A 23,699-nucleotide genomic window follows, 5' to 3' on the forward strand; every position below is an offset into this window, starting at 1 on the left:
CCAGCCAATGACGCGGCGCTAGCTTGACAGTTCTTATGTAGCTGAGGGCGGGGCCACCCGTCACGTGACCCCGCCCCCCTCTGACAAGGGGAAACGCCGGGTTTTCCCAGTGACGTGTACGGGTGACCCCGCCGCCCTCTGATGCAACGCAGGATTCCTGTTGTCCCCTGGGGCAGGACCTGGGTCCCCAAATACTTTTTATGACAATAACTTGCATATTAACCTTTACAATTAGCACTTTAGATTTCTCCCATAGAATTTTAAAGGGTGTTCCGCGGCTTTTCGAATTTGCCGCCAACACCCCAAATTGTTCGCTGTTCGATGAACAGATAGCCCATCCCTAATGACTATCTAAGGTCCATGGGGCACCAACAGACACCACATAATATAGCCATCTGATATCAATGAGGCACCAACAGACACCACGCAATATGACCATCTAAGGTCCATGGGGCACCAACAGACACCACACAATATGATGATCTGATGTCAATGAGGCACCAGCAGACACCACACAATATGACTATCCAATGTCCATGGGGCACCAGCAGACACCACACAATACAACGATCTAATGTCCATGGGGCAACAACAGACACCATGCAATATGACTAACTAAGGTCCATGGAGCACCAACAGACACCACACAATATGACTATCTGATGCCAAAGAGGCCCCAGCAGGCACTGCTGGCAGAAGCTTGTTTTGGAGGGGGGGGGTGATAGGTTGAAAAGCTTTGTACAATTGCTATTTTATTCTACCTAATATGCCAACACCATGGCTGTCTCTAGTGCACCACCCTGCCTATCTCCATAAGCTGCACCATGTAACCATTCCTGATACCATACCAGCTAAAACACCCTGAGGGTGATACAATGGACCTCCATCTACTTTCTGAAATCTAAGGCCATCTTTGCTATTTTGTACAGCAAGCCTGACACCATGTTTATCCTCTGGAATAATAGGACACGGTTCTGGTCCTCAGTGAGGGTTAGGAAGAATATGAGCCCCTCAGCGTGGCTCCATAAAACTGACAATACGAGGAAAGGGTGGGTTTCTGTGCCTGCCATGTGCATGTCGCTCCTCTGTGCTGGTCTCTGTGCGATAGGGTTGCTGTGTGTTGTCTGTGTAGGCTCTCCTGTGTACGTGTTGGTGGCATTGATGGATGGGCTGCTAAGCTGTATGTTCATGGTTTGGTTCCAGGTAAGTCTGCTGCCTGCTTTGTTTCCTGTGTACGTCTCTCCTGTGTATGTGTTGGTGGCGTTGATAGATGGGCTGCTATACTGTATGTTCATGTTCTGGTTTGAGGTAAGTTTGCTGCACGCTTTGTTTCTTGTGGTCTCCCAGGAAGCCTCCAGTCTTGCCTTGTTGTTCACTTGTCTCCATGAAGAAGCTTGTCTCTGCTTCTTGTAAATATGACATTTACCTCCAGTGTCCCTTCATATTTCTGATGTCCAGAGTCGCTCCCACCTCACGGTGTCCATGTTGTCTTACCATGTTATTGACCTCAATAGTGCTTTGTCTGATGTCTCTATGTCACTGCTTGCCGCACTCTGGCTGCCTCACAGATACGCATTGTTGGGGGGCGCACACGGTATGAGGGGCGCGTGGAACTGAAGCTTGGAACGTCTTGGGGTTACCTGTGCAGCGATGGCTGGACCACTAAGGAAGCAATGGTGGCTTGTCGGCAGCTCGGCTTGGGGTACTCTCTGCATGCTGTGACGGTACGTACAGTGGAGGGTCTTACCTGTCCCTATGTCATGTATATGAGACTAAAGTGTGAGGCTGAGAGGACCTCGTAGAATGAATAGAGGGTCACAGTACCATATAGAAGAAGAGGGGGGGGGGGTTACACAATAATCAGACTCTGCATGGTGTAATATATAGGCATCATTTGAGGTTTGGAGTGTTTGTTCTGCTTGTGCTGTTATGTATCGCTGTCTTCACCCAGGAAACCTGGTACTGGGACTCCAGCAATATGACGGATATGATCATGAGTGGGGTGCGCTGCTCCGGCACTGAGATGTCCCTACAGCAATGTACTCATCACCGCGCCGTCAGCTGCAAGAACACCGGCTCACGGCATGCAGCCGGAGTCATATGTTCTGAAAGTGAGTATGATAATAAAGATATTGGATGATACATCAGAGAATGGAAAGGAAAGGGCTTCAGCTCTGTAGGTGGGCAGGTGAAAGGATTTACCATGATCTGGTCTAGTTCCATTGAGCGAAGGTCTTATAGAAGGTGACTATTCACTACCTTTGTAGAAGGGACCAGAGAGTCAATAGATGGACATGAAGTCCAGCTTCAGAGGGTGGAGAATGGTTCTGGTAGTTGGAGGAACATGGCTCATCAGTATAGGGTAGAAGGTGATGGCCTCTGGTTTTTGTCAGTTTAGGAACATGGTTCATCAGGTATAGGGTAGAAGGTGAGGGTCTCTGGTTTTTGTAGGTGGAGCAAAAGAGATGAGGTTCCGGTAATATAGATTGAGTCACAAGTCCAATTGATTGGGAACATGAAGACTATGGCTCAGTTACAGTTTAGAATGAAGATTGCAGCACGGGTCTGGTGGGTTTAGGAGGAAGAGAAGAGATGGGTTGCAGTTATTATAGAATAAAATTCAGTGGATTGGGAGGGTTAAGATTTAGTTCAGCAAAGAGACATGGATAAAGACTGGAGCATTGGTCTGGGTGGTCCATAGCATGGAGGAAAAAAGACAAGATGCAGTAAATATAGAACAGATCCAGTGTACGGGGAGGTAAAGACTCTGGATCAATATAGTGTTAGAGAAGAAGATTGGGGGATCTGGTGGGTCCATGTGAAGGAGAGACAGGATTCAGACAATATAGGATTAGATTGGGGTGCATATAGACTATAGTCTGTACACAGTTAGGGTCTGGTGGGTCCAGGTGGAGGAGAAACAGGGTGCTAATAATATAGAATAGGTCCATTGGATTGGGGAGCATGTAGACTATAGTCAGTACACAGTTAAGAAAGCGTTGAGGGTGGGGGGTCTGGTGAATTCATGTGCAGAAGAGACAGGATGCAAATAATATAGAATTGGGTTGGATAGATGGAGGGGACATATAGACTTTGGATAGTACACAGGTAAGGACGTATGGGTCTGCTGGGTTTATGTGGAAGAGAGATGGGGGTGCAGTTCATAAGTCCACTGGGTTGGGGGTACAGCCCATAGCCAGTAGACAGTTCAGCAAGCATGGGCCAGGGTGGTAGAGGTAGAAGATAGACAGGGTGCAGCTAATATATAATATTTCCAGTGGATTGGGGTGGGGTATTGACTATGGTCAGTACACATATAGGGAAGCATGGATCTGGTGGGTCCAGACTGAGGAGAGACAAGGCTCAGTTAATACTATAGACCAGGGGTAGGCAATCTCGACACTCCAGCTGTGGTAAAACTACAAATCCCATCATGCCTCTGCTTCTAGGAGTCATGCCTGTGATTGTCGGGGTCTTGCAATGTCTCATGGGACTTGTAGTTTCAGCACAGCTGGAGGGCCGAGGTTGCCTATCCCTGCTATAGACTATGGTCAGTACATAGTCGGGGAAACATGGGTCAGGATGGTAGAGGTAGAGGATAGATGGGGTGCAGACAATAGACTATGGTCAGTACATAGTTGGGGAAGCAAAGATCAGGATGGTAGAGGATAGATCATGGGGTGCAGACAATAGACTATGGTCAGTACATAGTTGGGGAAGCAAAGATCAGGATGGTAGAGGATAGATCATGGGGTGCAGACAATAGACTATGGTCAGTACATAGTTGGGGAAGCAAAGATCAGGATGGTAGAGGATAGATCATGGGGTGCAGACTATAGACAATGGTCAGAACACAGTTAGGTTCTGGTGGGTCCAGGTTGAGAAGAGACAGGGTTCAGGTATTAGAGAATACGTTCAATAGATTGGGACACTTAGACTATTGTCAGTATATGGTCTGGTGGGTCAGGTGAAGGAGGATAATGTTTATTGGGTGCAGATGATGGGTTATGATGCAAGGTGACTGGTGATGGTTGGGACATTGTAGCAAGGTGTACACTAGTTGAAGGAGATTGTATTGGAAGTCCAGTGATTGGATAATGATTCACACAAACATTCGATGAAACAAATATGTGACACGTTACTTTATCCCAACAGCTGCTTCTGATCTGATCCTTCACGCACCTCTTGTCCAGGAGACGGCCTACATCGAAGACCGACCACTCCACATGTTGTACTGTGCGGCTGAGGAGAACTGTCTGTCCAGCTCCGCTCGCAATGCCAACTGGCCATATGGCCACCGGCGACTACTGCGTTTCTCCTCCCAAATACACAACATTGGGCGTGCTGATTTCAGGCCAAAGGCTGGCAGACACTCCTGGGTGTGGCATGAATGCCATGGGTAAGTGGGCATAATAGAGAGGGAAGAAGATCTATCCCTCCTGTCCTCCTCCTCCCCCCTGCAGGGTGACAGAAGGGGGCTATGAGTCTGTCCTCCTCCTCCCCCCTGAAGGGTGACAGAAGGGGGCTATGAGTCTGTCCTCCTCCTCCCCCCTGCAGGGTGACAGAAGGGGGCTATGAGTCTGTCCTCCTCCTCCTCCCTGCAGGGTGACAGAAGGGGGCTATGAGTCTGTCCTCCTCTTCCTCCTGCAGGGTGATACAGGGACAGAATAGGGTGATATATTGAGGTTGTCTTCTGATCTTCTCACACCCTTGTGTCTCCTCAGGCATTACCACAGTATGGACATTTTCACACACTATGATCTGCTGACTGCAAATGGAACTAAAGTGGCAGAAGGACACAAGGCCAGCTTCTGCCTGGAGGACACAGAGTGCCAGGAGTGTAAGTATTTCTTGTATGGAGAGCCCAGAGGTATCTATAGAGGGAAGAGTATGGTTTATCTTCTATGTTGGTTCATCTCTCAATGTTCATTGCTCTTCTAACACCTGTCCGTTGGTCCGTTGTATGGTCCATCCATATTGTTTTGCTTTTCTGGTGGTTTCAGTCACTTCCATTATGTCTAAGGGTCTCAGAGTTCTTCAGGGCTTTTGGATCAGACTCGCGAGCTATTGGGGTGAAATGCTGTAGCTAGTCTGTCTTTTTTCCCCACAGACATCAGAAGCCCAAGAACACCTGTGTGGGCACCCAATGCCATTGGCTGTACCTGGCAGCTCACTAGGTGAGCTCACTAGGTGCTAATTATTTGGGGGCTGATCTGAAGTTCATGCATTGGGGCTGATCTGAGGTCTGAAGTTCATGCATTGGGGCTGATCTGAGGTCTGAAGTTCATGCATTGGGGCTGATCTAATGTCTGAAATTGGCTGATCTGAGGTCTATAGTTCATGCATTGGGCTGATCTGAGATCTGAAGTTCATGCACTGGGACTGATCTGATATCTGAAGTTCATGCAATGAGGCTGATCTGAGGTGTGATGTTCATGCATTGGGGCTAATCTGAGCTGTGATGTTCCTGCGTTGGGGCTGTTCTGAGGTCTGAAGTTGGCTGATCTGAGGTCTGAAGTTGGCTGATCTGAGGTCTGAAGTTGGCTGATCTGAGGTCTAAAGTTCATGCATTGGGCTGATCTGAGATCTGAAATTCATGCATTGGGACTGATCTGATATCTGAAGTTCGTGCGATGGGGCTGATCTGAGGTGTGATGTTCCTGCATTGGGGCTGATATGAGGTCTGAAGTTCCTGCATTGGGGCTGATATGAGGTCTGAAGTTCCTGCATTGGGGCTGATCTGAGATCTGAAGTTCATGCATTGGGGCTGATCTAATGTCTGAAATTGGCTGATCTGAGGTCTATAGTTCATGCATTGGGCTGATCTGAGATCTGAAGTTCATGCATTGGGACTGATCTGATATCTGAAGTTCATGCAATGAGGCTGATCTGAGGTGTGATGTTCATGCATTGGGGCTAATCTGAGTTGTGATGTTCCTGCGTTGGGGCTGTTCTGAGGTCTGAAGTTGGCTGATCTGAGGTCTGAAGTTGGCTGATCTGAGGTCTAAAGTTCATGCATTGGGCTGATCTGAGATCTGAAGTTCATGCATTGGGACTGATCTGATATCTGAAGTTCGTGCGATGGGGCTGATCTGAGGTGTGATGTTCCTGCATTGGGGCTGATATGAGGTCTGAAGTTCCTGCATTGGGGCTGATATGAGGTCTGAAGTTCCTGCATTGGGGCTGATCTGAGATCTGACGTTCATGCATTGGGGCTAATCTGAAGTCTGAAGTTCATGCATCGGGTCTGATCTGAGGTCTGAAGTTCATGTGTCGGGTCTGATCTGAGGTCTGAAGTTCATGTGTCGGGTCTGATCTGAGGTCTGAAGTTCATGTGTCGGGTCTGATCTGAGGTCTGAAGTTCATGTGTCGGGGCTGATCTGAGGTCTGAAGTTCATGCGTCAGAGCTGATCTGAGATCTGAAGTTCATACACTGAGGCTGATCTGAGATATGAAGTTCATGCATTGTGGCTGATCTGAGGTCTGAAGTTCATGCGTCTGAGCTGATCTGAGATCTGAAGTTCATACATTGAGGCTGATCTGAGATATGAAGTTTGTGCATTGGGGCTGATCTGAGGTGTGATATTCATGCATTAGGGCTGATCTGAGGTCTGATGTTCATGCATTGGGGCTGATTGGAGATCTGATGTTCATGGATTGGGGCTGCTCAGAGGTTTGATGTTCATGTATTGGGGCTGTGACAGATATACTGTGACCCTCTCTCTGAAGTTTATTATCTTAAATAAACTCTTGTCCAATCTATTTTCATCCTCACTAGATGTCAAGAATCCTACCCTTAGGTGAAAAGTCTGACCTTGGGGGTCCCTAATAACCTCTAGGTGATAACGGGGTGCTACACTAATTAAGAACACTTTGTGTTTTCCATGTTCTGCATCTTTATTGTGTATTTCACCTCAGCCGCCAGAAGTTCTCCTTCCATGCAGTCTGGAGGTTAGACTGCAGAAGCTGGGACGGCTTTCCTCTGGGCGTTAGGCCATCTGGAACCTCCCAGTCTCATGATTTCTGGGTTTAGGAGCCAAGCAAAACCTCAGCAAACCTTCTCCCCGGATTCAGCAGAACTTTATATGAAAATGATTAAATCATATCCCATCCCTGGAGGCTCCTCATACACTGTAGAAGGATCCTCATCCCTGGCGACTCCTCATTCACTGTAGAAGTATGATCATCCCTGGTGGCTCCTCATACACTGTAGAAGGATCCTCATCCCTGGCAACTCCTCATACACTGTAGAAGGTTCCTCATACTTGGTGGCTCCTTATACACTGTAGAAGGATCCTCATCCCTGGCGACTCCTCATACACTGTAGAAGGATCCTCATCCCTGGTGACTCCTCATACACTGTAGAAGGTTCCTCATACATGGTGGCTCCTCTTCCCTGGTGGGTCCTCATACACTGTAGAAGGCTCCTCATCCCTGGTGGCTCCTCATACACTGTAGAGGGCTCCTCATCCCTAGCGGCTCTTGATACACTTTAGAGGGCTCCTCATCCCTAGGGGCTACTCGTACAGTGTAGAGGGCCCTTCATCCCTGGTGGCTCCTCATACATTGCAGAGGGCTCCTCTTACACTATAGAACGCTCCTTGTCCCTGGTGGCTCCTCATTCATACACTGTAGGAGTCTATTCCTCTCTAAAAGAGCAGGAACATATTAGAAGCCCAATAAGAGCTGAGAGGCCGATGAAGGTGTCCAGTGTGTCACCACAGCAATTCCAGCAAACAAACCATAAAAAGATGGCCACCATCCCAACCTATAACTAGTTGTCAGAGTGAGGTGCACATGGAAGAGCTTTACACCGAACACACAAAACTGAACGGACAGATAACCTGCAAAACAAAGTCTGATATCAGTTGGAGGGTGATGGATTCCTTTTGTAACTTATCACCATAATCGGTATGGTTACATTGACTCCTCTATATCTATGTATCATTACATGTACAGATATACTGTCTCTTTTGTGTATATATATATATATCTTTGCCTGTGTGGTTGTTGAGAAGCTGACAGGAAGTGTCTCACTCTCTCGGTAGTGGTCAGTAAGCGGTATGAATGCGCCAACTTTGGTGAACAAGGAATCACGGTGGGATGCTGGGATCTGTACCGCCATGACATTGACTGTCAGTGGATCGATATAACGGACGTCAAACCCGGAAATTACATCCTCCAGGTAAGAACGTTCGGTTATCTACAGCTCTTTCTTCTCAGATATATCACCCATATCTCTTCTATATACCAGCTGGTGGTTTCCTATTGTCTTTTCGTTTCTCTCCTATTACCAGGTTGTCATCAACCCAAATTTTGAGGTGGCCGAGAGCGACTTCACCAATAACGCAATGAAATGTAACTGCAAATACGACGGCCATCGAATCTGGATACACAACTGCCATATCGGTGAGCACAGATTTATAGTACATATATTAATAAATTATTGGGGTCACCACAATGATTACACCCCCCATGCCTAGAAGGACATGGATGTTCTGGAAGGTCAGCAGGATTCTGGATAACATTCGGGGTTGGGGGGGACCTCTGATGTTCATTATACTTTGCTGGGGCCAATCTACAGCCGGCTCTAGGCAGCAGACCATGGTGATGGATGTGTATATGATTCCACTAGTTGCAGCATATTGAAAGGTGTCCCCATGGGAGCTTTTTCCTGCACATTTCCTGTCCCGGGGACACCATTTCCTTCTCACTAGAATCGCATTGCTGGGACCAGCTGGATAAGCCTCATATAAAGCACATTGCGGGGTATTACCAAATCTTCCTCTACCATAATAGTGCAGGAACCTGTCTGGAGTGGTGTGCGCCACAATAATTAAGGAGACGGATCTGCCTCAGGTCTACCTATGCCACCTGTGCCAGTCTCTGTGAGTGAGGTATAAACTCATCTGAATGAACAGAGGGAATGCGGCAGTTTTTCATACAGAAAACTGCCGCGGATCTCCCCCAGGTGTGACCTGTTGTACAGGGTGTGTGCTATCAGATCTCCCCCAGGTGTGACCCATAATAAGGGGTGTGTGCCATCAGCAGATCTCCCCCAGGTGTGACCCATCGTAAGGGGTGTGTGCTGTCAGCAGATCTCCCCAAGGTGTGACCCATTATACGGAGTGTGTGCTGTCAGCAGATGTCCCCCAGGGGTGACCCATCAAAAGGGGTGTGTGCTATCAATAGATCTTCCCCAGATGTGACCCATCAAAAGGGGTGTGTGCTAGCAATAGATCTTCCCCAGATGTGACCTGTCGTAAAGGTGTGTGTGCTGTCAGCAGATCTCCCCCAGGTGTGACCCATAATAAGCGGTGTGTGCTGTCAGCAGATCTCCCCCAGATGTGACCCATCGTAAGGGGTGTGTGCTGTCAGCAGATCTCCCCCAGATGTGACCTGTCATAAGGGGTGTGTGCTGTCAGCAGATCTCCCCCAGATGTGACCTGTCATAAGGGGTGTGTGCTGTCAGCAGATCTCCCCCAGGTGTAACTCATCATAAGCGGTGTGTGCTGTCACTAGACCGCTCACCTCCCTCCCTCTGCCCGTGTAGGGATCACACTACATGAGCAGATCTGAGAACTGATCACTCTTAATTCATGGAGGGTTTATGATGGACAGTTGTTTCCTGTAGTAGGAGGTATATATAATATGGGGAGTGAGTGCGGTATTTATAGAATGTATGGAGGGGTCGTTCCATGTAGGAGGTCGGTATGTATGGAGGGGTTGTTCCATGTAGGAGGTCGGTAAGTATGGAGGGGTCGTTCCATGTAGGAGGTCGGTATGTGTAGAGGGGTCATTTCATGTAGGAGGTCGGTATGTATGGAGGGGTCGTTCCATGTAGGAGGTCGGTATGTGTAGAGGGGTCGTTCCATGTAGGAGGTCGGTATGTATGGAGGGGTCGTTCCATGTAGGAGGTCGGTAAGTATGGAGGGGTTGTTCCATGTAGGAGGTCGGTATGTATGGAGGGGTCGTTCCATGTAGGAGGTCGGTATGTGTAGAGGGGTCATTTCATGTAGGAGGTCGGTATGTATGGAGGGGTCGTTCCATGTAGGAGGTCGGTATGTGTAGAGGGGTCGTTCCATGTAGGAGGTCGGTATGTATGGAGGGGTCGTTCCATGTAGGAGGTCGGTATGTGTAGAGGGGTCGTTCCATGGAGGAGGTCGGTATGTGTAGAGGGGTCGTTCCATGGAGGAGGTCGGTATGTGTAGAGGGGTCGTTCCATGTAGGAGGTCGGTATGTATGGAGGGGTCGTTCCATGTAGGAGGTCGGTATGTATGGAGGGGTCGTTCCATGTAGGAGGTCGGTATGTATGGAGGGGTCGTTCCATGTAGGAGGTCGGTATGTATGGAGGGGTCGTTCCATGTAGGAGGTCGGTATGTATAGAGGGGTCGTTCCGTGTAGGAGGTCGGTATGTATAGAGGGGTCGTTCTGTGTAAGAGTTCGGTATGTATGGAGGGGTCGTTCCATGTAGGAGGTCGGTATGTATGGAGGGGTCGTTCCATGTAGGAGGTCGGTATGTATGGAGGGGTCGTTCCATGTAGGAGGTCGGTATGTGTAGAGGGGTCGTTCCATGTTGGAGGTCGGTATGTGTAGAGGGGTCGTTCCATGTTGGAGGTCGGTATGTGTAGAGGGGTCATTCCATGGAGGAGGTCGTTATGTATGGAGGGGTTGTTCCATGGAGGAGGTCGATATGTATGGAGGGGTCGTTCCATGGAGGAGGTCGGTATGTATGGAGGGGTCGTTCCATGTAGGAGGTCGGTATGTATGGAGGGGTCGTTCCATGGAGGAGGTCGGTATGTATGGAGGGGTCGTTCCATGGAGGAGGTCGGTATGTATGGAGGGGTCGTTCCATGGAGGTCGGTATGTATGGAGGGGTCGTTCCATGTAAGAGGTCGGTATGTATGGAGGGGTCATTTCATGTAGGAGGTCGGTATGTATGGAGGGGTCGTTCCATGGAGGAGGTCGGTATGTGTAGAGGGGTCGTTCCATGGAGGAGGTCGGTATGTGTAGAGGGGTCGTTCCATGTAGGAGGTCGGTATGTATGGAGGGGTCGTTCCATGGAGGAGGTCGGTATGTATGGAAGGGTCGTTCCATGTAGGAGGTCGGTATGTGTAGAGGGGTCGTTCCATGTAGGAGGTCGGTATGTGTAGAGGGGTCGTTCCATGTAGGAGGTCGGTATGTGTAGAGGGGTCGTTCCATGGAGGAGGTCGGTATGTATGGAGGGGTCGTTCCATGGAGGAGGTCGGTATGTATGGAGGGGTCGTTCCATGGAGGACGTCGGTATGTATGGAGGGGTCGTTCCATGGAGGAGGTCGTTATGTATGGAGGGGTCGTTCCATGGAGGAGGTCGGTATGTATGGAGGGGTCGTTCCAGGTAGGAGGTCGGTATGTATGGAGGGGTCGTTCCATGGAGGAGGTCGGTATGTATGGAGGGGTCGTTCCATGGAGGAGGTCGGTATGTATGGAGGGGTCGTTCCATGGAGGAGGTCGGTATGTATGGAGGGGTCGTTCCATGTAAGAGGTCGGTATGTATGGAGGGGTCGTTCCATGTAGGAGATCGGTATGTATGGAGGGGTCGTTCCATGTAGGAGATCGGTATGTATGGAGGGGTCGTTCCATGTAGGAGGTCGGTATGTATGGAGGGGTCGTTCCATGTAGGAGGTCGGTATGTATGGAGGGGTCGTTCCATGTAGGAGGTCGGTATGTATGGAGGGGTCGTTCCATGTAGGAGGTCGGTATGTATGGAGGGGTCGTTCCAGGTAGGAGGTCGGTATGTATGGAGGGGTCGTTCCATGGAGGAGGTCGGTATGTATGGAGGGGTCGTTCCATGTAGGAGGTCGGTATGTGTAGAGGGGTCGTTCCATGTAGGAGGTCGGTATGTGTAGAGGGGTCGTTCCATGTAGGAGGTCGGTATGTGTAGAGGGGTCGTTCCATGGAGGAGGTCGGTATGTATGGAGGGGTCGTTCCATGGAGGAGGTCGGTATGTATGGAGGGGTCGTTCCATGGAGGACGTCGGTATGTATGGAGGGGTCGTTCCATGGAGGAGGTCGTTATGTATGGAGGGGTCGTTCCATGGAGGAGGTCGGTATGTATGGAGGGGTCGTTCCAGGTAGGAGGTCGGTATGTATGGAGGGGTCGTTCCATGGAGGAGGTCGGTATGTATGGAGGGGTCGTTCCATGTAGGAGGTCGGTATGTATGGAGGGGTCGTTCCATGTAGGAGGTCGGTATGTATGGAGGGGTCGTTCCATGTAGGAGGTCGGTATGTATGGAGGGGTCGTTCCATGTAGGAGGTCGGTATGTATGGAGGGGTCGTTCCATGTAGGAGGTCGGTATGTGTAGAGGGGTCGTTCCATGTTGGAGGTCGGTATGTGTAGAGGGGTCGTTCCATGTTGGAGGTCGGTATGTGTAGAGGGGTCATTCCATGGAGGAGGTCGTTATGTATGGAGGGGTCGTTCCATGGAGGAGGTCGATATGTATGGAGGGGTCGTTCCATGGAGGAGGTCGGTATGTATGGAGGGGTCGTTCCATGTAGGAGGTCGGTATGTATGGAGGGGTCGTTCCATGGAGGAGGTCGGTATGTATGGAGGGGTCGTTCCATGGAGGAGGTCGGTATGTATGGAGGGGTCGTTCCATGGAGGTCGGTATGTATGGAGGGGTCGTTCCATGTAAGAGGTCGGTATGTATGGAGGGGTCATTTCATGTAGGAGGTCGGTATGTATGGAGGGGTCGTACCATGGAGGAGGTCGGTATGTGTAGAGGGGTCGTTCCATGGAGGAGGTCGGTATGTGTAGAGGGGTCGTTCCATGTAGGAGGTCGGTATGTATGGAGGGGTCGTTCCATGGAGGAGGTCGGTATGTATGGAAGGGTCGTTCCATGTAGGAGGTCGGTATGTGTAGAGGGGTCGTTCCATGTAGGAGGTCGGTATGTGTAGAGGGGTCGTTCCATGTAGGAGGTCGGTATGTGTAGAGGGGTCGTTCCATGGAGGAGGTCGGTATGTATGGAGGGGTCGTTCCATGGAGGAGGTCGGTATGTATGGAGGGGTCGTTCCATGGAGGACGTCGGTATGTATGGAGGGGTCGTTCCATGGAGGAGGTCGTTATGTATGGAGGGGTCGTTCCATGGAGGAGGTCGGTATGTATGGAGGGGTCGTTCCAGGTAGGAGGTCGGTATGTATGGAGGGGTCGTTCCATGGAGGAGGTCGGTATGTATGGAGGGGTCGTTCCATGGAGGAGGTCGGTATGTATGGAGGGGTCGTTCCATGGAGGAGGTCGGTATGTATGGAGGGGTCGTTCCATGTAAGAGGTCGGTATGTATGGAGGGGTCGTTCCATGTAGGAGATCGGTATGTATGGAGGGGTCGTTCCATGTAGGAGATCGGTATGTATGGAGGGGTCGTTCCATGTAGGAGGTCGGTATGTATGGAGGGGTCGTTCCATGTAGGAGGTCGGTATGTATGGAGGGGTCGTTCCATGTAGGAGATCGGTATGTATGGAGGGGTCGTTCCATGTAGGAGGTCGGTATGTATGGAGGGGTCGTTCCATGTAGGAGGTCGGTATGTATGGAGGGGTCGTTCCATGTTGGAGGTCGGTATGTGTAGAGGGGTCGTTCCATGTTGGAGGTCGGTATGTGTAGAGGGGTCATTCCATGGAGGAGGTCGTTATGTATGGAGGGGTCGTTCCATGGAGGAGGTCGATATGTATGGAGGGGTCGTTCCATGGAGGAGGTCGGTATGTATGGAGGGGTCGTTCCATGTAGGAGGTCGGTATGTATGGAGGGGTCGTTCCATGGAGGAGGTCGGTATGTATGGAGGGGTCGTTCCATGGAGGTCGGTATGTATGGAGGGGTCGTTCCATGTAAGAGGTCGGTATGTATGGAGGGGTCATTTCATGTAGGAGGTCGGTATGTATGGAGGGGTCGTTCCATGGAGGAGGTCGGTATGTGTAGAGGGGTCGTTCCATGGAGGAGGTCGGTATGTGTAGAGGGGTCGTTCCATGTAGGAGGTCGGTATGTATGGAGGGGTCGTTCCATGGAGGAGGTCGGTATGTATGGAAGGGTCGTTCCATGTAGGAGGTCGGTATGTGTAGAGGGGTCGTTCCATGTAGGAGGTCGGTATGTGTAGAGGGGTCGTTCCATGTAGGAGGTCGGTATGTGTAGAGGGGTCGTTCCATGGAGGAGGTCGGTATGTATGGAGGGGTCGTTCCATGGAGGAGGTCGGTATGTATGGAGGGGTCGTTCCATGGAGGACGTCGGTATGTATGGAGGGGTCGTTCCATGGAGGAGGTCGTTATGTATGGAGGGGTCGTTCCATGGAGGAGGTCGGTATGTATGGAGGGGTCGTTCCAGGTAGGAGGTCGGTATGTATGGAGGGGTCGTTCCATGGAGGAGGTCGGTATGTATGGAGGGGTCGTTCCATGGAGGAGGTCGTTCCATGGAGGAGGTCGTTATGTATGGAGGGGTCGTTCCATGGAGGAGGTCGGTATGTATGGAGGGGTCGTTCCAGGTAGGAGGTCGGTATGTATGGAGGGGTCGTTCCATGGAGGAGGTCGGTATGTATGGAGGGGTCGTTCCATGGAGGAGGTCGGTATGTATGGAGGGGTCGTTCCATGGAGGAGGTCGGTATGTATGGAGGGGTCGTTCCATGTAAGAGGTCGGTATGTATGGAGGGGTCGTTCCATGTAGGAGATCGGTATGTATGGAGGGGTCGTTCCATGTAGGAGATCGGTATGTATGGAGGGGTCGTTCCATGTAGGAGGTCGGTATGTATGGAGGGGTCGTTCCATGTAGGAGGTCGGTATGTATGGAGGGGTCGTTCCATGTAGGAGGTCGGTATGTATGGAGGGGTCGTTCCATGTAGGAGGTCGGTATGTATGGAGGGGTCGTTCCAGGTAGGAGGTCGGTATGTATGGAGGGGTCGTTCCATGGAGGAGGTCGGTATGTATGGAGGGGTCGTTCCATGTAGGAGGTCGGTATGTGTAGAGGGGTCGTTCCATGTAGGAGGTCGGTATGTGTAGAGGGGTCGTTCCATGTAGGAGGTCGGTATGTGTAGAGGGGTCGTTCCATGGAGGAGGTCGGTATGTATGGAGGGGTCGTTCCATGGAGGAGGTCGGTATGTATGGAGGGGTCGTTCCATGGAGGACGTCGGTATGTATGGAGGGGTCGTTCCATGGAGGAGGTCGTTATGTATGGAGGGGTCGTTCCATGGAGGAGGTCGGTATGTATGGAGGGGTCGTTCCAGGTAGGAGGTCGGTATGTATGGAGGGGTCGTTCCATGGAGGAGGTCGGTATGTATGGAGGGGTCGTTCCATGTAGGAGGTCGGTATGTATGGAGGGGTCGTTCCATGGAGGAGGTCGGTATGTATGGAGGGGTCGTTCCATGTAGGAGGTCGGTATGTATGGAGGGGTCGTTCCATGTAGGAGGTCGGTATGTATGGAGGGGTCGTTCCAGGTAGGAGGTCGGTATGTATGGAGGGGTCGTTCCATGGAGGAGGTCGGTATGTATGGAGGGGTCGTTCCATGTAGGAGGTCGGTATGTATGGAGGGGTCGTTCCATGTAGGAGGTCGGTATGTATGGAGGGGTCGTTCCATGGAGGAGGTCGGTATGTATGGAGGGGTCGTTCCATGTAAGAGGTCGGTATGTATGGAGGGGTCGTTCCATGTAGGAGATCGGTATGTATGGAGGTGTCGTTCCATGGAGGAGGTCGGTATGTATGGAGGGGTCGTTCCATGTAGGAAGTCGGTATGTATGGAGGGGTCGTTCCATGTAAGAGGTCGATATGTATGGAGGGGTCGTTCCATGTAGGAGATCGGTATGTATGGAGGGGTCGTTCCATTTAGGAGGTCGGTATGTATGGAGGGGTCGTTCCATGTAGGAAGTCGGTATGTATGGAGGGGTCGTTCCATGTAGGAGGTCAGTATGTATGGAGGTGTCGTTCCATGGAGGAGGTCGGTATGTATGGAGGGGTCGTTCCATATAGGAAGTCGGTATGTATGGAGGGGTCGTTCCATGTAGGAGGTCGGTATGTATGGAGGTGTCGTTCCATGGAGGAGGTCGGTATGTATGGAGGGGTCGTTCCATGGAGGAGGTCGGTATGTATGGAGGGGTCGTTCCATGTAGGAGGTCGGTATGTATGGAGGGGTCGTTCCATGTAGGAGGTCGGTATGTATGGAGGTGTCGTTCCATGGAGGAGGTCGGTATGTATGGAGGGGTCGTTCCATGGAGGAGGTCGGTATGTATGGAGGGGTCGTTCCATGGAGGAGGTCGGTATGTATGGAGGGGTCATTCCATGTAGGAGGTCGGTAAGTATGGAGGGGTCGTTCCATGGAGGGGGTCGGTATGTATGGAGGGGTCGTTCCATGTAGGAGGTCAGTATGTATAGAGGGGTCGTTCCATGTAGGAGGTCGGTATGTATGGAGGGGTCGTTCCATTTAGGAGGTCGGTATGTATGGAGGGGTCGTTCCATGTAGGAGGTCGGTATGTATGGAGGGGTCGTTCCATGTAGGAGGTCGGTATGTATGGAGGGGTCGTTCCATGTAGGAGATCGGTATGTATGGAGGGGTCGTTCCATGGAGGAGGTCGGTATGTATGGAGGGGTCGTTCCATGTAAGAGGTCGGTATGTATGGAGGGGTCGTTCCATGTAGGAGATCGGTATGTATGGAGGTGTTGTTCCATGGAGGAGGTCGGTATGTATGGAGGGGTCGTTCTATGTAGGAAGTCGGTATGTATGGAGGGGTCGTTCCATGTAAGAGGTCGGTATGTATGGAGGGGTCGTTCCATGTAGGAGATCGGTATGTATGGAGGGGTCGTTCCATTTAGGAGGTCGGTATGTATGGAGGTGTCGTTCCATGGAGGAGGTCGGTATGTATGGAGGTGTTGTTCCATGGAGGAGGTCGGTATGTATGGAGGGGTCGTTCCATGTAGGAAGTCGGTATGTATGGAGGGGTCGTTCCATGTAGGAGGTCGGTATGTATGGAGGGGTCCTTCCATGGAGGAGGTCGGTATGTATGGATGGGTCGTTCCATGGAGGAGGTCAGTATGTATAGAGGGGTCGTTCCATGTAGGAGGTCGGTATGTATAAAGGGGTCGTTCCATGTAGGAGGTCGGTATGTATGGAGGGGTCGTTCCATGTAGGAGGTCGGTATGCATGGAGGGGTCGTTCCATGTAGGAGGTCGGTATATATAGAGGGGTCGTTCCATGTAGGAGGTCGATATGTATGCAGGGGTCGTTCGATGGAGGAGGTCGGTATGTATTTCGTCGTTCCATGGAGGGGTCGTTTGATGGAGGAGGTCAGTATATAGAGAGGGATCGGTATGTATAGTATGTAAAGAACGGTTATGCAGTTACATTGTTATTCGTCTTGCAGTGGAAGAATTGGACACGCTGGCAGCCCCTCCCTTATAGTGTGTGGCCCCCCCCTCCCTACAGACACTTGACATGTGAACAGCAATACAAGTCTGAGCAGTTCCTCTTATCAGTAATTAATGTGCGGAATACCAGGAAAGTATTAATGAAATGTTCCTGCCCAGAGGGCGGCTGAGATCTCCCAATCCATCTCCTCCATGACAGGCTGAGGCCACACACAGGTACTGCAACCCATCCTATGTCAGCACTACCGCCTTCTCCAGGTCATAACTCTCCCCACCCATCATCACATTTCTGTATCCCAGAACTAAGAGAAATCACTGACATCCTTCCTCCCTATACACTCAGGATGGTTCATTGCCACCAACCAATGGTTTCTGGATGAAACCCACCAACCCCGTCACCCCCAGGAACGCCCCCCCCACCAACCCCACCACCCCCCAGGAACACCTCTCCCCCACCAAACCCGGTACCCCCAGGAATGCCCCTCCTCCACCAACCCCAGCAGCCCCAAGAACACCCTCCCCCACCACCCCCAGGAACGCCCTTTCTACACCAACCCCACCCACCCCCAGCAACACGCCTCCTTCGCCAACCCCGGTACCCCCAGGAACACACCTTTTCCGCCAGTCCCAGCACCCCCAGGAACGCCCCTCCTACACCAACCCCCGCACCCCCAGGAACGCCCCTCCCCCACCACCCCCCAGGAACACCCCTCCCCCACCAGCCCCACCACCCCCCAGGAACACCCCTTCCCCACCAACCCCGGCACCCCCAGGAACACCCTCCTCCACCAACCCCGGCACCCCCAGGAACGCCCCTCCCACACCAGCCCCACCACCCCCAGGAACACCCCTCCCCTACCAACCCCGGCACCCCCAGGAATGCCCCCCAACCAGCCCCACCACCCCCAAGAACACCCTCCCCCACCATCCCAACCACCCCCAGGAATGCCCTTTCTACACCAACCCCGGCACCCCCAGGATTGCCCTTCCTCCACCAACCCCACCCACCCCCAGCAACATGCCTCCTCCGTCAACCCCGGTACCCCCAGGAACACACCTTTTCTGCCAATCCCAGCACCCCCAGGAACGCCCCTCCTACACCAACCCCGGCACCCCCAGGAACGCCCCTCCCCCACCAGCCCCGCCACCCCCAGGAACACCCTCCTTCACCAACCCCGGCACCCCCAGGAACGCCCCTCCCACACCAGCCCCACCACCCCCAGGAACACCCCTCCCCCACTAACCCCGGCACTCCCAGAAACACCCTCCTCCCACCCACCCCAGCACCCCCAGGAACACCCTCCTCCACCAACCCCGGCACCCCCAGGAACGCCCCTCCCCCACCAGCCCCACCACCCTCTGAAACACCCCTCCCCCACCAACCCTGGCACCCCCAGGAACACCCTCCTCCACCAACCCCAGCACCCCCAGGAACGCCCCTCCCCCACCAGCCCCACCACCCCCAGAAACACCCCTCCACCACCAACCCCGACACCCCCAGGAACACCCTCCTCCACCAACCTCGGCACCCCCAGGAACGCCCCTCCCCCACCAGCCCCACCACCCCCAGGAACACCCCTCCCCCACCAACCCAGGCACCCCCAGGAACACCCTCCTCCTCCAACCCCAGCACCCCCAGGTACCCCCCAGCAACACTCCTCCTCTGCCAACCCTGGCACCCCCAGGAACACAACTTTTCCGCCAATCCCGGCACCCTCAGCAGCGCTCCTCATCTACCAACCCTGGTACCTCCAGGAAAGCTCCTCTTCCACCAACCCTGGCACCCCCCCGGAACAATCCCCTTCCGCCAACCCTGGCATTCTGAGGAACGCTTCTCTTCCGCCAACCCTGGCACCCCCAGGAACTCCCCTTTTCCGCCAACCCGACACCCCCAGGAATTCTCTTTTTTCAACAACCCTGGCACCCCCCAAGAATGCTCCTTTTCTGCCAACCCTGGCACCGGGACCAGATGGCTTGTACCCAAGGTCCTTAAAGAACTCAGTCAAGTAATTGCCAGACCATTGTTCCTAATGGTACCAGGTGATTGGAGAAAAGCCAATGTTGCACCAATATTTAAAAAGGGCCCAAAATACATCCCTGGAAATTACAGACCAGTTAGCCTAACATCAATAGTATGTAAACTCTTGGAGGGGACGATAAGGGACTATATACAAGATTTTAGTAATGAGAACGGTATCATTAGCAGTAATCAGCATGGATTTATGAAGAACAGATGGAGGAGGTTGAATGCTAGATATCTCTTTGCGAATTGTGTCGATTTTGCTTTTGAAATGGTTGGCAATCTGATGAGCGGTAAGCAAGTTGGTGGGTGGGAGCAGTGTGGGGTGAAGTAAGGAATTAAGGGTAGAAAAGAGTTGACGAGGTTTGGATGAGAGGGTTTTGATGAGTGTTGTAGTAGGTTTGTTTAGCAGTGTGGAGGCAGGAGTTGTATTTGAGAAGGGCAGATTTGTAGAGTCTGGTAAAGTCTTGCAGGGACTTAGATTTACGCCACGCTCGCTCAAGAGCACAGCTGTGTCTCTTGAGACTTCTGGTGTCATCTGTTTGCCAGGGTTGTGGCAGATGGGGCCTGGTTCTGCATGTAGAAAGAGGAGCAAGTACGTCTAGGGAGGATGACAGCATGTTGTTGTAGATGGAAGTGGTTAAGTCTGGGCAGGATAGGGGGTGAGACTTTGTCGTAAAGGCCATCAGTAGCAGAATGAAGAAGGGAAGGGTTGAGGTTGCGAAGGTTCCTGCGGGTAGTGGTTTGTGGATTGGCAGCATGGGAGGTAGGAGACAAGGAGAGTGTGAAACGGATAAGGTTGTGAACAGAGAGAGGAAAGGGGGTGTTAGAGGGAGTGCAGCGATGAGAGAATATGAGGTCGAGAGTATTGCCGTTGGAGTGAATGGTGGTTTGTGTTAGGTTAAAAGAGGCGGTTAGGTTGAGCAGTTGAGAAGTTATTGCAGTATTAACATGGTTTTGAAATGTTGATGTCACCTAGGATGATGGCAGGTACTTCAGAGGAGAGAAAGTATGGTAGCCATGCAGAGAAGTCATCCAGAAAGCGTGACACTGATCCAGGAGGCCGATAAATGACTAAGTCCCTCAGACAAGCTGGAGAGAAAAGAGGAATGTACTGCACTTCAAAAGAGCAGGGGGAAAGAGAGGGAAGTGTGGGAAGAACCTGAAAGATGCATTGTGGGGAGAGGAGAAGTCCAACGCCACCTCCTTTTCATCCACTGGGTCTGGTGGAGTGAGTCCAGAGGAGGCCACTGTGGGACAGGGCAGCTGGAGAGGTAGTGTCAAATTCCTGGAGCCAGGATTCGGTAATAGCAAACAGATTAAGGGATTTTGGTTCTGGGCACCAGTCCTCAGGAAGGATGTACTGGAAATGGAGCAAGTACAAAGAAGGGCAACAAAGCTAATAAAGGGTCTGGAGGATCTTAGTTATGAGGAAAGGTTGTGAGCACTGAACTTATTCTCTCTGGAGAAGATAAGCTTGAGAGGGGATATGATTTCAATGTATAAATACCGTACTGGTGACCCCACAATAGGGAGAAAACTTTTCCGCGGAAGGGTATTTAAAAAGACTCATGGCCAGTCCCTAAAATTAGAGGAAAAGTGACTTAACTGGAAACAGCGTAGAGGGTTTTTTACGGTAAGAGCAGTAAGGATGTGAAATTATCTCTTCCACAGGTGGTGGTCTCAGCGGGGGGGCATCAATAGTTTTTTGAAATTATTAGATAAGCAGCTGAACGACCACAACATACAGGGATATACAATGTAATACTGACATATAATCACACACATAGGTTGGACTTGATGGACTTGTGTCTTTTTTCAATCTTACCAACTATGTAACCACCCCCAGCTCCCCCAAGCATACTCCTTCTGCGCCACCCCCAGCAACACCCCTTCTCTACCAACCCTGGCACCCCCAAGTATGCTCCTTTTCTGCCAACTCGGGCACCCGTAAGAATGCTCCTTTTTCGCCAACCCCGGCACCCCCAGGAATGCTCCTCTTCTTCCAACCTCGGCACTCCCAGGAACTCCCACCCTCCGCCAACCCCTGCACCCCCAGAAATGCTCCTCTTCCACTAAATCTGGCACCCCCGGGAATACTCTTCTTCCACCAACCATGGCACCCTCAGCAATGCTCCTCTTCCACCTACCCCATCACCTCCTGGAACGCTCCTCTCCATCCAACCCTGGCACCCCCAGCAACTCCCCTTTTCTGCCAACCTCGGCACCCCCAGGAATTCTCCTCTTCCGCCAACCCGGGAACCCCCAGAAACGCCCACCCTCTGCCAACCCTGGCACCCCCAGCAACCCCCCTCTTGCACTAACCCCTTTACCCTCAGGAATGCCCACTGTCTGTCAAACCTGGCACACCCAGGAACGCTCCTCTTCCACCAACCCTGGCACCCCCAGGAATGCCCACCGTCTGCCAACCCTGGCAACCCCAGAAACGTTCCTCTTCCACCAACCCTGGCACCCCCAGAAATGCTCCTCTGCCACCTACCGCGGCACCCCCAGAAACGCTTCTCTTCCGCCAACACCGGCATCCCCAGGAATGCGCCCCTTCCACCAACCCTGGCACCCCCATCAACTTCCCTCTTTGGCCACCCCCAGGAACGCTCCTCTTCCACCAACCAAAGGCACCCCCAGGAACGCTCCTCTTCCACCAACCAAAGGCACCCCCAGGAACGCTCCTCTTCCACCAACCCGATGCACCCCCAGGAACGCTCCTCTTCCACCAACCTTGGAACCCCCAGCAACTTCCCTCTTCAACAAACCCCATCACCTTCAGGAACACTCCTCTTCCACCAACCCTGGCAACCCCAGCAACTCCCCTCTTCTGCCAACCTCCTCACCCCAAGGAACGCTCCTCTTCCACCAGCCCCAGGGCATCTCCAGGAACGCTCCTCTTCTACCAACCCCAGGCACTCCCAGGAACGCTCCTCTTCCACCTACCCCAGGAACCCTCCTCTTCTACCAACCCTGGCACTCCCAGGAACGCTCTTTTTCCACCAAACTCGGCACCCCCAACAACTCTCCTCTTCTAACCTCATCACCCCCAGGAACACTCCTCTTCCACCAACCCTGGCAACCCCAGCAACTCCCCTCTTCTGCAAACCTCGGCACCCCCAGGAATGCTCACCCTCTGCCAACCCTGGCACTCCCAGGGATGCTCCTCTTCCACCAACCCCAGGCACCCAAAAGGAATGCTCCTCTTCTACCAACCCCAGGCACCCCCAGGAACGCTCCTCTTCTACCACCCCCAGGAACGCTCCTCTTCTACCAACCCTGGCACTCCCAGGAACGCTCCTCTTCCACCAAACTCGGCACCTCCAGCAACTCCCCTCTTTCACCAACCCCATCACCCCCAGGAACACTTCTCTTCCACCAACCCTGGCAACCCCAGAAACTCCCCTCTTCTGCCAACCTCGGCACCCCCATGAATGCTCACCCTCTGCCAACCCTGGCACCCCCAGGAACGCTCCTCTTCCACTAACCCTGGCACCCCCAGGAACACTCTTCTTCTAGCAACCATGGCACCCCCCAGGAACTCTCCTCTTCCACCAACCCCGGCACCCTCAGCAATGCTCCTCTTCCACCTACCCCGGCACCCCAAGGAACGCTCCTCTCCCTCCATCCTTGGCAACTCCCCTCTTCCACCAACCCCGGCACCCCCAGAAATGCTCCTCTTCCACCAACCCTGACACCCCCACCCTCTGCCAACCCTGGCACCCCCAGGAACGCTCCTTTTCCACTAACCCTGGCACCCCCAGGAACGCTCCTCTTCCACCAAACTCGGCACCCCCAGCAACTCCCCTCTTTCACCAACCCCATCACCCCCAGGAACACTTCTCTTCCACTAACCCTGGCACCCCCAGGAACACCCTTCTTCTAGCAACCTTGGCACCCCCCAGGAACTCTCCTCTTCCACCTACCCCGGCACCCCAGTAATGCTTCTCTCCCTCCAACCTTGGCACCCCCAGCAACTCCCCTCTTCTGCCAACCTCGGCACCCCCAGGAATGCTCCTCTTCCGCCAACCCCGGCGCCCCCAGGAACACCCACCGTCTGCCAACCCTGGCACCCCCATGAACGCTCCTCTTCCACCAACCCTGGCACCCCCAGAAACGCTCTTCTTCCACCAACCCTGGCACCCCCAGAAACGCTCCTCTTCCACCAACCCTGGCACCACCAGCAACTCCCCTCTTCTGCCATCCCCGGCACCCCCAGCAACGCTCCTCTTCCATCAACCCCAGGAACCCCAGCAATGCTCCTCTTCTGCCAAGCTCGGCATCCCCAGCAACTCTCCTCTGCC

At 52.5% G+C, this 23,699-nt stretch overlaps 1 protein-coding gene across 6 annotated transcripts in view; it reads left to right on the plus strand.

Moving 5' to 3' along the window:
• Positions 1–23,699, plus strand: part of LOXL3 (lysyl oxidase like 3) — an 89,231-nt gene that overhangs the window by 56,341 nt on the left and 9,191 nt on the right. For 5 of the 6 annotated variants that reach the window (XM_073617716.1, XM_073617726.1, XM_073617732.1 and 2 more), the window contains 5 exons: positions 1,952–2,111; positions 4,156–4,399; positions 4,725–4,840; positions 8,049–8,185; positions 8,298–8,409. In XM_073617716.1, coding sequence (XP_073473817.1) covers positions 1,952–2,111; positions 4,156–4,399; positions 4,725–4,840; positions 8,049–8,185; positions 8,298–8,409 — 769 coding nt within the window. Of the gene's footprint in view, positions 1–1,568; positions 1,725–1,951; positions 2,112–4,155; positions 4,400–4,724; positions 4,841–8,048; positions 8,186–8,297; positions 8,410–23,699 lie in introns of all 6 variants that reach the window. The other variant, XM_073617719.1, reaches the window with a different exon arrangement.

This window comes from Aquarana catesbeiana, linkage group LG01 (genome assembly GCF_042186555.1).
Source record: "Aquarana catesbeiana isolate 2022-GZ linkage group LG01, ASM4218655v1, whole genome shotgun sequence".
NCBI classification, from domain to species: Eukaryota; Metazoa; Chordata; class Amphibia; order Anura; family Ranidae; genus Aquarana; species Aquarana catesbeiana.